The 11,910-nt window shown below is 38.5% G+C and overlaps 1 protein-coding gene across 4 annotated transcripts in view; it reads right to left on the reverse strand.

The window, feature by feature from the left end:
* LOC113234489 (dedicator of cytokinesis protein 7) overlaps positions 1-11,910 on the reverse strand; it is a 76,823-nt gene that overhangs the window by 40,127 nt on the left and 24,786 nt on the right. For all 4 annotated transcript variants that reach the window (XM_026469834.1, XM_026469842.1, XM_026469826.1 and 1 more), the window contains 5 exons: positions 9,848-10,008; positions 4,758-4,876; positions 2,856-3,009; positions 1,573-1,761; positions 751-854 (listed from right to left, as the gene is read on the reverse strand). In XM_026469834.1, the coding sequence (XP_026325619.1) occupies positions 751-854; positions 1,573-1,761; positions 2,856-3,009; positions 4,758-4,876; positions 9,848-10,008 (727 nt within the window). The remainder of the gene's footprint in view (positions 1-750; positions 855-1,572; positions 1,762-2,855; positions 3,010-4,757; positions 4,877-9,847; positions 10,009-11,910) is intronic.

The raw sequence follows: 11,910 nt of genomic DNA on the forward strand, positions 1-11,910 counted from the left end.
GCCTATTGCTTGATCTCAAACTAAGGAGTTCCTAAGGGCACTATCCAGAAAACATAGACAAGAACCAATTTAGAAAATTGATGATCTAACTTGATATATAGAATCAATTTACATTGCCGCGGAACGGTTTAGAAGCCAATTTATGTAACGTAATTGTGCATAGATTATGAACATTATGTCACTTGTGTAACGTAGAAACTACAGGCAGGTGCGGGAATTCCTGAAACTGCACGAGAATTCTCTAGTTTGTACGTTACACAAATTGACATACCTTTTTTTGTTAACCTATTATGTCCCATTGCTAGGCAAAGGTCTCCCCCAAAATCCGCCATTGCTCCGTGTCATTAGCAATATCCCACCACTCCCTCTCAAACCCATCAAGATCGTCCCGCCAACGCGTTCTCGGCCGTTCTCGGCCGTCCCCACCGTCTCATAACATAATCTCCGTAATATAAAGTTATGGTCTCAAAAATTTGCTATATAACGATGTATAACAACACACTTTCCATTGCGAATCATCGTCATGATCAACATCTCACTGCTGAGCACGGGTCTTCTCTCAGGAAAAGGATTAGTCCACAGGCAGTCCACTGGCCCTATGTTGGGGACTTTACACGTTTTCCGAATGTTGTGAACCCTTCTTCGGCGTGAAAGAAAGAAAGAATTGCAAAAAGATTTAATGTAATATGATTATAATATGATTGTTTTCAAACAAACTAGGATCTCAGGACCATGTCGTAATTTACTTACCTAGCTCGAAGTTCGGCTTCCATATTAGACAGGCCAATCCTGGGCGGAATGTTCCCCTCTTGCACTGCTTCGCATGCCATGGAAAATCGTTCTATGTAGCCATCCTGAAAAGGGTGAAAATTTTAAACAATGATATTATTAATATGGTGCTATTGTGTGCCTATTTACAAAGAGTATCCCCTAGAGCTTCTTACTCGTTTTCCTCAGGAGAATTTACTTTACGAATAAATCAATGTGACAATTTAATAATCGACTTCAAAAAAAGAGAGAGGGAACGTCCTCCCAATTCGACTGTATATAGTTTTGCATACACGATAACTCCGGTATTTGTGAACCGATTTTGATGGTTCCTTTTTGTTGGAAAGAGTGTACCTCAATATTGGTCCCTTTGAAATTTAAAGAGGGTGGCAAACTAGGAGATGAATCCGGTTTCGTGCTCTTTCCGGTAACCGATTTCAATAAAACTTGGCAAATAGATGTAATTCTATGAACTTTGAGGTTTGTATTTTTGCAAAAAGTTATTTCAAGTAAAATTGCTTACCTTTGAAATAAAGGTCTGTTTGATTTGTTTTTTTTTTAAGATGGTAAGCGACACGCCTGTCCACGACAGTTGCAGCGCCACTCAGAGTTTTAAATTGTAAAGGGGAAATGCCACTGCGCCCGTCACTCTGAGACATAAGTTTGTCAACTTATGTCTCAGAGTGACGGGCGTAGTCATCCTTACCCTTCAAAACCGGAACGCAGTAATGATCATATTACTGCTTGACTGTAGAAACAGGTTAGGTGGCAGTCCTCCCCTGGACTAAAAAACTTGATACTTACCAGTGGATGTACAGTAGAATGAGCATCTAAGGCAATGCTGAATATTGGTTTATGGTTGTCGATCCATCGCGTCCCAGGGAGGAGGACGTCCGGGAATATGTAGGAGTAGTTCGCTGGGGGCTCCTCCTGCATCACTGGTAGGTTGAATTCTCCGCAGGTCAGTTTGCCGTTACGGCAGAGTGGTAGCCACTGGAAGATAAAAGTTTGGTTGATTGTTTATCGTTGATAACATCTGCAAGTTTATTGTGACAGTCCAGTAAACACAGAACATGTCCCAATGCTCTTACTTAATAATAATAACAACAAAAATAACATGTAGAAGAGAACTGAAAAAAAATTGTAAATACGTTAAACTGAATTTGGCGACTAGAAAAGGCATATATTGTCCCTTTTGTCCTTTCCTCTAATAGGCGTTATCCCAAACCATCTTCGCCATAACCTCAAATTATTATATTTTAAGGAAACTTTCTATACAAACTTGCAATACATATTGATACATAGAATCCATGGCCAAAAATGCAGCCAGGAAGTTTGTTAACTTTTCCAGGGCACACCCTGGAAAGGTTAAGAAACAAAAAAAGGTTAAAAAAGGTTAAAGCAACTGTCCCGGTGTGAAGTAAAGCCACAGCTTTACTTCACACCGGGACAGTTGCTCCAGCTGCACCAAGCACAAGTCCGGTTTGTGTGTGAAGTAGTTCTGCTAAATATCATCTGCCCTCTTTGGATTCAGTTGAAAAGTGTGTCATGACTCGAATTTAATAGAGGCGAAGCTGCAGAGCCTTGAACACCGCAGTAAAGTTACGTAACGTTAAGTTAGTTAGATATTCTACAAGATACATCACGGAGTAGACTGAGGTTCCAGCTCTAAGTTGTGGACATTTCAAATATTCGTACGAAGCTTTTCACTTACACATTTACATGACGAACAGGTAAGGAGTGGAATTCCCTGCCTGCAGATTTATTCCCCGAACGCTATAATTTGGCCTTTTCAAGGCGAGAGTGAATGTCTTGACGTCTAACTGATGTTATATATATATATATATACACACATATGTGTATATATATGTATATATATATACACACACACACACACACACACACATATATATATATATATAATATATATATATATATATATACACACACACATATATATAAAATATACTATATAATATAGAGTTAGACATCAAAGTAAAAGAGAGTTTCGTCAATATAATTAAATTACATTAAAAAAAATTATAACAATGTTACAAAACGGGCAGTTTTAGCGGTGTTTGACTTACAGAGTACCCGACGGGAGTTTCAACGTTCTTCTCCTGCTCGGGAGCCACGGGTTTGCGTTGGCAGGAGACATGCATGAACGTGAACAACAGGTGGTGCTGGTCGCCGAGGTCTGCAGGCAGCTTGATCTTGATCTCGTCGTAGAGAGACGGGTTCCTATAGAGGAGGGAATAAATGGAATGAACCGGCAAGGGATATAGAGTACAATGACCAAAAGGAACATCATCAGTTGGTAAGATCAATATTATGGTCAGTATGGTCATGGGTTCAAGTCCCATCGGGTCGAAAAGTTTTATCTGTGTTTGACTTTTGTATTAATTATAATAAAAAGTTATGGAGTTATTTCACAAAAAATCTCAACATGAGGCGGCACACCTCTAGTCGAACGACGAGCCCTAGTGCGCAGGCGCCAGCGGGGCAGGCATGAGGTGCGGGCGCGGCCCAGGCTCCGTAATCCAGTCGCGCGTCGGCAGCGCCAGTGCCCAACAAATCATTCTCAACGCCAGACTGCTACACTTGGTAGCAGCCCCCCGGCTCATAAACTTTCCACAAATTAACGCACCTTCTCATTGTTTTTAGAGTCATAAATGTATTAAACGTTCGGTACCGGCACCAACCTCTTTTATTCAGTTGGTCAGGGCACTACATCGAGTATATTGCCAGAAATAGAGACGAAATAAGGGCCATACATTCCTGGTCATCAGTGGTAGATCACTTATAAATATCAACTCTCGTTTGCACTGAAATTACAAATTAGAAAGCTGAAATAGTATAGCGCCAACAACTGACCTGTGTGTACGTCTCCGTATATTCCAAAAATATTCTGTATTTATTGTAATAAAGATAATATCTCTAACAATGGCATGCTGTTCCATTCGGTGGTGTGGAGAAAAACAGCAAAACATCTAATTATAAAACAAACGGAATCAAATTTAATCGGTATATTAATATTAAATATGTAATTTTGCAATTTTCGTCCATTATAGCAAAGCTCAAGGTTAACTGATCGATTTGAAGTGAAACAGTTGACGACACCCGTCAATTGTTTAGAACTCGGGCTAGCCAATCGGAGCGCAGTTGTCACAGTAATGATATGGCAGAATAGTTTTCAAACAAATTAAATGACATTTCGTTTCTATTTCTGGTTATATACTCGATGGGCACTACCAACAAATACATTTGATCAAAAACGACGTCGAGCGAGAGTGAATAGGCACTATTTAAGTGTGCATGCTATATCGTCACCTCATCGTCGCTTTCCATCAGATGAGATGGAGGTCAAATGCGCAGTTATTTATTTATTAAAAAACTTTTAGATTGATATTTAAATTACTTGGTTTTGGTGCCTTTTCTTTCTTAATGTTATTGTTTGTATGTTTTCTGTTTAAATAAATTTTAAGTACACTTCTTGTATTTCTCACTCCTCAATAGCATCCGAATCCAATTGATACAGTCCGCTATACGCCTAGTTTTTATTGTTTTTTTTTCTTATTTATGAACGACTTATTTGATATTTTATAAATGTTTAAACTGCCTCTGTGGCCGAATGGTTACCATACTGGACTGCCACGCAGAGGTCCTAGGTGCGATTTCTGGGCCGGGAGAAATATTTGTATGGCCTACATTTATTTCTCTCGTGAGTTTAGGTGTAATTTGTGGTTGTCTATGTGTCTATGGCACCCGCGACGCAGGGTTTCCCTAGTTCGGGGCTATGTTGAGTGTGTGCGTTACTATTATTATTATTATTTTGTATTTTATAATGAATTTTGCATATCAAATAAACACCATTTTATTTTTATTTTTAGTGATATATAATATAACAATAACAACTAAGAGGTAGCATTTTCCATAGGTTTAAAACCTTTAATGAATAAATAAAATTAAACGTCATCATTTAAACTTACTTGTTGTGATACAGGACGGTTGTGTACGACTCTGTGCCGTGTTCAGGGCAGGAACTGCGACCAAATATGTTCGGCAACGCCATTGCCTGGTCTTCGCCTGACATTAGCTGGATTCGTACCTGTTTATAACAAAAATGTGATATCGAGTTACAGGTTGAAATTACCTAATATAACTTAATCTTAAACTAGAGAACTCTCCGTACTATGAGTATTAGAATCTAGAATCTGCTTCACATTAGTCATTGGGTGTATATGTATTTATAGGTTGATTATGTATCAATATAGTCGTATGCTATATGTTATATATCGCATGTACATTTTATATCGTGTATAATACTTAGTTATTTATAAATTTTCATTTATTTGTGCCTTATTTATGTGTTTTTATTTGTCGTGTGCACCCGTTATTTATTTTGAACTCAGCCCTCCGAATGAGAATGCCTAATGGCAATAAGTCCGCCATTTTTACTTTGTGTGCAAAGTTTAAATAAATAGAATAACGAAATTAACTCAACTTTTTTTTTATAATACCAATTGTGGGACGAACACGTCGTGCGCCCGGTGGTAAGCGACACGCCTTTCCATAACAGTTGCAGTGCCACTCAGAGCTTTAATCGAAAAGATCTTAGGGGCTCTGCCACTGTGTCCGTCATCCTGAGACATAAGTTGTCAAGTCCCATTGCGCTTGTAATTTGCCGACGTACTCAGCGGTAGGCACTTATCGCGTAACCTTAAGCGAGTGACGGGGCCCTGCCCCCGTGCGGAAAACTTGGCGTGCGGACAACGCGCCCACGAAATGTTTGTCTCACGTTGGTACAGGATGCTGACATCTTTTACGACAGCATTAGCAACTAATTTCACACCCCGGACACTCAATACAACAGTCGAAATTTATTAACCTACTACATCTACATGGTACTGCCTCTGTGGCCGATTACGTTACGTGGTCAGAGCGGCAACATAGCGAAAGTTCTAACGCGAATCAGTTATCTATAATTCTATTATTGGAATCCTAATAATATGATATGATATTGTATTTTTCATTAACTAGAATAATATTGAAGATTTTTTTAAATATAAAAAGTGCTTAAAATGTTATATTTCGGATAGGCGCGTTTAAATAAGATAACCAAGTATTTGAAATTGCTTGTCCAACTTTATCATTAGCTAGTAAATAATTATATTCACTACATAACATTTATCAACATTACAAATTGAAAATTCGAAAACCCTTGTCTACTAGTTCATGAACTTATGACGTCTTATTATATTGATATAAGTAATCTGTAATATAATTTATATTATATATTACTATGTACTAAATTAATGAAGAAAACAATAACTGAATGAGTCTCAGATAAGTTTTTTTACTTAATGCGATTCATCTTTTAGAAAACGAAAGAAACTCCTCTCTTTACCCCGATCAGACGACGATAAACAGGCGTACAGAGCACGACTGTTACAAATAACGTATAATAATGTTATATACTAACGTACAAGTTTCATAATGAATTGTAGTATAGATAGACTATATTTATAGTCTAACTGCAACATGTGGTGCGTATTGCTTGGTTAGCATTTAAGTTTACATTTTATTTTATATTGTATTATTTACTCACTTATATTCTGGAGACCGAACAATAAACATGTCTCTTTAAATCAACGTATTTCACTCTACCATCTACGTCCATCCTTTTTAATAATATGAGATGGCGACCCATACCAGCCAACTTATCTTTTGTGAAGAACAGTAAATTTGAACTACACTCGCAAGCAACCAAACCGACTCAATGTCTAAGCGCGCATTCAGAGTAGGTTTTATCAAAAAGTTTACAACCGAATTATAAAAACGTTATATGTTTAAAATGCTTGAAACTTCAGCTTTAAAAATGTATCATTAGCATCAATATCGATTCAGTAGTTTAAAAAAAAATAAAATATGCAGTACAGGGAAATTTACTCGCGGTACCCAGTACGAGTTGGGCGAACAACTAACCCTATAAAACCTCCCGCACGCGGCTTATGCCTACAGCCGCTTTCCAGAAGTTGACCTGAACGCATCTCCGTGAATCGCCATCACTATTTTGACAAAACCATGGATACAACACCGGAAGAAGCCGTTCAAGTTGTTGCTCTTTTGCAACAGGGACTTAGTCAGCGATCTAACGCTGCTCCACTGCACCTAAGCCAATCTGCTGTATCAAGGGTATACAGAAGATTTCTAGAGACTGGTGTATTCGACCGGAGGCCGAGAACCAGCCGTCACAGGTGCACAACTCAAATCGACGATCGGTTCATAGTCTCTACATCTCAACGAAATCGCCACCTGACTGGTGTCGACGTACAGCAAGAGCTAAGACGTGTTCGAGGAGTGGCTGTAAGCGAGTGGACAGTTCGAAGACGCCTGAGGGAAGGCAACTATACACCAAAACGTCCTGCAACTGGTCCGAAATTGACGACAAGCCATCGACAAGCGCGCCTGCAATTTGCTAGAGAGCACCTCAATTGGAACCACGAGCAATGGCGGGCTGTCTTGTTTACTGACGAGTGCAGAATGTGTCTGCATGGCAGTGATAGAAGAGGTCGGGTGTATAGGCGCCCAGGTGAACGATTTTCGCAGTGCTGTTTCGCTGAAACTGTTGCATATGGCGGCGGCTCTTGTATGATGTGGGCTGGAATTTCTTTAGACGAGAAAACCGAACTCGTTTTCGTGCCTGGGGGGACCGAGGAGGAGGATTGACAGCCGATCGGTATATTACCGATATACTCCTAGAACATGTTGTTCCGTACACGGGGTTTGTCGGCGATAACTTCTTATTGATGCACGATAATGCCCGGTGTCACACTTCGCGTATAACTAAGCGGTTTCTGGAAGAAGTCCGTATACAGACCATGGACTGGCCAGCGCTTAGTCCAGACATGAATCCCATCAAACATTTATGGGACGAGCTCAAACGAAGGGTCCGAGCCAGAAATCCGGAAAACCTTCAAATATCAATGAGCTCAAGACGGCGTTGTTAGAGGAATGGGACGGAATTCCTCAAGAAGTTATTAAAAAGTTAATCAGGTCAATGAAAAATCGACTACAAGCTGTTACTAGAGCTAGAGGGGGTAACACCAAATATTAATTAAATAAATTTATTATTATTATTTTACTTTTTTTTGTTTTAATTTGAATAACAATCTCCATAAATTATTTTTCTAAATTCCTATTTTCCCTAATTGTTAACTCTATTACTATTATTTCAAAAACCACGCAATCGATTTTTATGCTAATGAGACCATCTTAAAGCTAAAGTTTCATGCTATCAGAAAATAAGACATTTTTATTAATTGACTGGGTAGTTTTTGATAAAAACTACTTTATATGCAGGTGTAGGGTCTGAGTCGGTTTGGTTGCTCGCGAGTGTACATAACAATGAAGATTTCTAGACAGAGAATTTAATATCAAGAAAGAAAAAAGAAGATCAATTTATAGAAGATCAAGAAGAAAAACTATAGAAGAAAACTAATTGAAGCAAAATTATATTGAAGAATATATTATAGAAGAAAAGAATAGAAGACAAATTATAGAAGAAAAATCATGAAAGAAAAATTATAGAAGAAACATTACAGAAGATTAAAATTAAAAAAAGAAGAGTTAACGTTATAGAAGACTGCAAGAAAGAAGAAACGCGTACGCGCGGTGTCCAGGGTAATATGTATGTGTGGTAATATTATTCTCTCATATGTAATATGAGAGAATAAATGAAAATTATATTCAAATATCAAAGCCGTCTCAGCGCGATAAGGCTCGCCGACAGCCTTGTTGTCGTTCTGTCAATGTGACCGTCAATGTGCGGGGCGTGGTGCTGTATCTAAAGCTAGGGAGGGGCGGAGAGTGTCCATTCTCGTTACTTTTTTGTTCTCTGCTAATTTGTAAAGCAAACCTAGCGTATCAGATATGTATGTAGTATAAGTAATTAGCATGTAAACGTTTTGGTTATTACCGTAAGTTTCTATTGTGTTTTTTTATAAATGTAGTCATTGACTTACAAATAAATGGACGACGGGTCTAATACAAAAACCACGAAAAAAATGTCCCAAGTCAACCTATTTAAACGTAGTGACATGTAAAGGAATATGAAAAAGCTAAAACGTTAGATTTAAATTGTAATGTCATCGCAGTACAGTCTAATTTTGCTTGCTTCGCTGTCAGTCGAACAAACGAAGACTAAAGCGTGAATGACGCTGTGTATACGATTTTAACGCCCTATTTACCGTACACTTTTTAGCGCGGACCCGACGTCCATATAATTGTAAGTCAATGAATATAGTACATTATTGCAGAGGCCGGGAAGTAAGGGATTGCTGGACGAGTATGAGTTACAAGGACGAGCGTCAGCGAGGCCTTACATTAAGACAAGTCAAGCAATCCCCGTTCCCGCCGAGGCATGCGTAGAATTGTTCTCAAACAATGCGAGGAAATAATAAAAGACTAAAGAGAGGAAGATTTATAATAGAAAATGTAAAAAATATTAATTAACACTACAATTTATACAATACAATTGCTAAAGGAAAGTGTTGTTTTTCCAGGCACATTAGTACCTAGTAGTCTGCAGAACTTCTGATGATATGTTTGAATGTATATCTTATTACTGTATTTTCGTTATCGCTCTTTTCACTATCACTCATTTCCGCAACCAAAATACAAAAAAAAAACGAAAAAAAAAACCGTGTTACCGCCATTTTCTTTTTTTTTTAAGTAAGTGGTACAGGTAGGTATGCCTGTTTACATATTTCATTGTTAGTAGGTAGATTTAAAAGTTTACTACGAGAAGAGGACATTATGGATTTTCATACTAACTTTGCAGGCCTTGGCCGGAAAGAAGTCACACGGTCCATACATGACAAACTTTCCGTGTTCGTTTTTTGAAAAATAAAAATACAGGGCGAAATACCTAGGTGTGTCGAGGTCGCTCCCAGAAGTCCTCAACAAACCCAGGAGGATGCCGAGTTACTTGGAACAGCCCGGATGGCCCAGATGTCGAGTTGCGGACACTAGCCCCTTATTGTTATAAGAAGAATACGAAGGGTAAGGGAGTACGTACTGTGATGTTCCTGGCGCTGCCGGAGCCAGCCCTCGCGGCGTACCCATTGAGGTTGATCTCGCGTACGCTCACGTACAGCAAGCTGCGGTACTGGTAGTGGGCGACGGCGGCCGGCGCCAGCGGGAACGGTAGTATCTCTTTGCACGGGCGAACGTTGTCGTCTGCAATTTGGTTTATATTTACAGATGGAAAATAATATATTTTTTTTATAATATCGAACGACGAGACGAACTAGTCGTGCTCCTAGCAGTAAGCATTACGCCTATCCTCACAATGTTTTTACTTTTGATGCACTGCAACGCGCTTCCCACGAAGGTGGTGGCGAAAATCAGTGCTTTACTGTTGGCCAAATTTTCCACTGAGTCACGACCTATTTGGCTTGCTTTAGCACACACAAGCTGATGATCATTAGGTCAGTATTATGTTTTTATTTATTATTTTATTTATTATCAACTTACTGTATTATTTTGTTGTGTGTGTGATGCAAGACAATAAACGTTTTATCTATCTATCCATGACAGTTGTAGTGCAACACAGAGATTTGATTCGCGAAGACCGGAGGGGTACTGCCACGGTACTGCGCCCGTCGCCCTGAGACTTAAGTTGACAAGTCCCATTTGTTTGTAATTTCACGAGTCCGAGACTATACAAATTTTGCAACTAATTTTCATTTAGATTTTTTATTTTTTTTATGTTAATTTTACTTCTTATTTAGAATTTTCCAAATTAATAACTAGTTTTTTTTTATTTTATATTATTCGAATCTAGAAAATTCGGACCCATTTCGGATGTCGCTTGTGCACTAAGTCCTATTCGAATCCAAGGAAATACGAATATCGCTTGTACACCTAGAGATAAAATGATCCCTGTGACATTTCTGACGGTCATTTCTCGGTTTCGGAACTGGGGGTCTACTCTCGATCTAAGTCCGAAACAATTACTGTCACATAAGTAATATTCGACTAAATTAAAACACAATATCAAGTATGGAGTCATTCGCATCGTGCGTTTTTTTAATTTGGTCGAATATTACTTATTTGAAAGCATGCAGCAGATAACGCTCAATCAATCATTGCTACTTTACTGCATTACATCCTGGGGCGGTGCACATAAGACCACCCTGATAAACCTGGAAAGAACGCAGAGAGCTATTCCTTATATATCATATATTCCTTATATAACTTCCGTCCTTTCGATTATCCAACCCGCAAACTCCTAAACGAGTGCGACGTCCTCTCGGTTCGGCAACTGTTTATCCAACAATTAATTTCGAAAAAGCACTCAATTACACCATTTGATTCCGTTACTTAAACCAACCACAGACGAATCGAATCGAGTGATTCCTCTTCAACTCGTGCATAACTCCGCACAGAACACTCGCCATCGAGTATATAACCATAAATAGAGACGAAATGTCATTTAATTTGTTTGAAAACTATTCTGCCATATCATTACTGTGACAAATGCGCTCCGATTGGCTAGCCCGAGTTCGAAACAATGGACGGGTGTCGTCAATGGGTGTCGTCAACTGTTTCACTTCAAATCGACCAGTTAACTAGAGCTTTGCTGTAATGGACGAAAATTGCAAAATTACATATTTAATTACCGATGAAATGTGAGTCCGTTTGTTTTGTAATTAGATGTTTTGCTGTTTTTCCCACACCATCGAATAGAATAGCACGGCATTGTTAGAGATATTATCTTTTTTACAATAAATACAGAATATTTTTTGGAATATACGGAGACGTACACACAGGTCAGTAGTTGGCCTGTCTATATTTCAGTGCACACTGGAATTGATATTTATAAGAGCTGTATCGCTAATGTGTTACCAGGAATTTATGGCCCTTATCTCGTCTCTATTTCTGGTTATATACTCGATGACACACGCATAAATTGTTTTGCTTCCTTGGTACTTTCCTTTACTTTAAATTAAATTCTACTTTGCATTATTTCGCCATGAATAGAATAGAATGTAAAAAGACCGTCAAATTGTGGCCTAAGAGTAAAACTTACAATGAAACAGAGGACTTGCAGGAAGTTGTTTCAAAATTATTTTTATA

The sequence above is a fragment of the Hyposmocoma kahamanoa genome, unplaced genomic scaffold (assembly GCF_003589595.1).
Source record: "Hyposmocoma kahamanoa isolate Upper Pololo Valley unplaced genomic scaffold, ASM358959v1 102, whole genome shotgun sequence".
In the NCBI taxonomy this organism is placed as follows: domain Eukaryota; kingdom Metazoa; phylum Arthropoda; class Insecta; order Lepidoptera; family Cosmopterigidae; genus Hyposmocoma; species Hyposmocoma kahamanoa.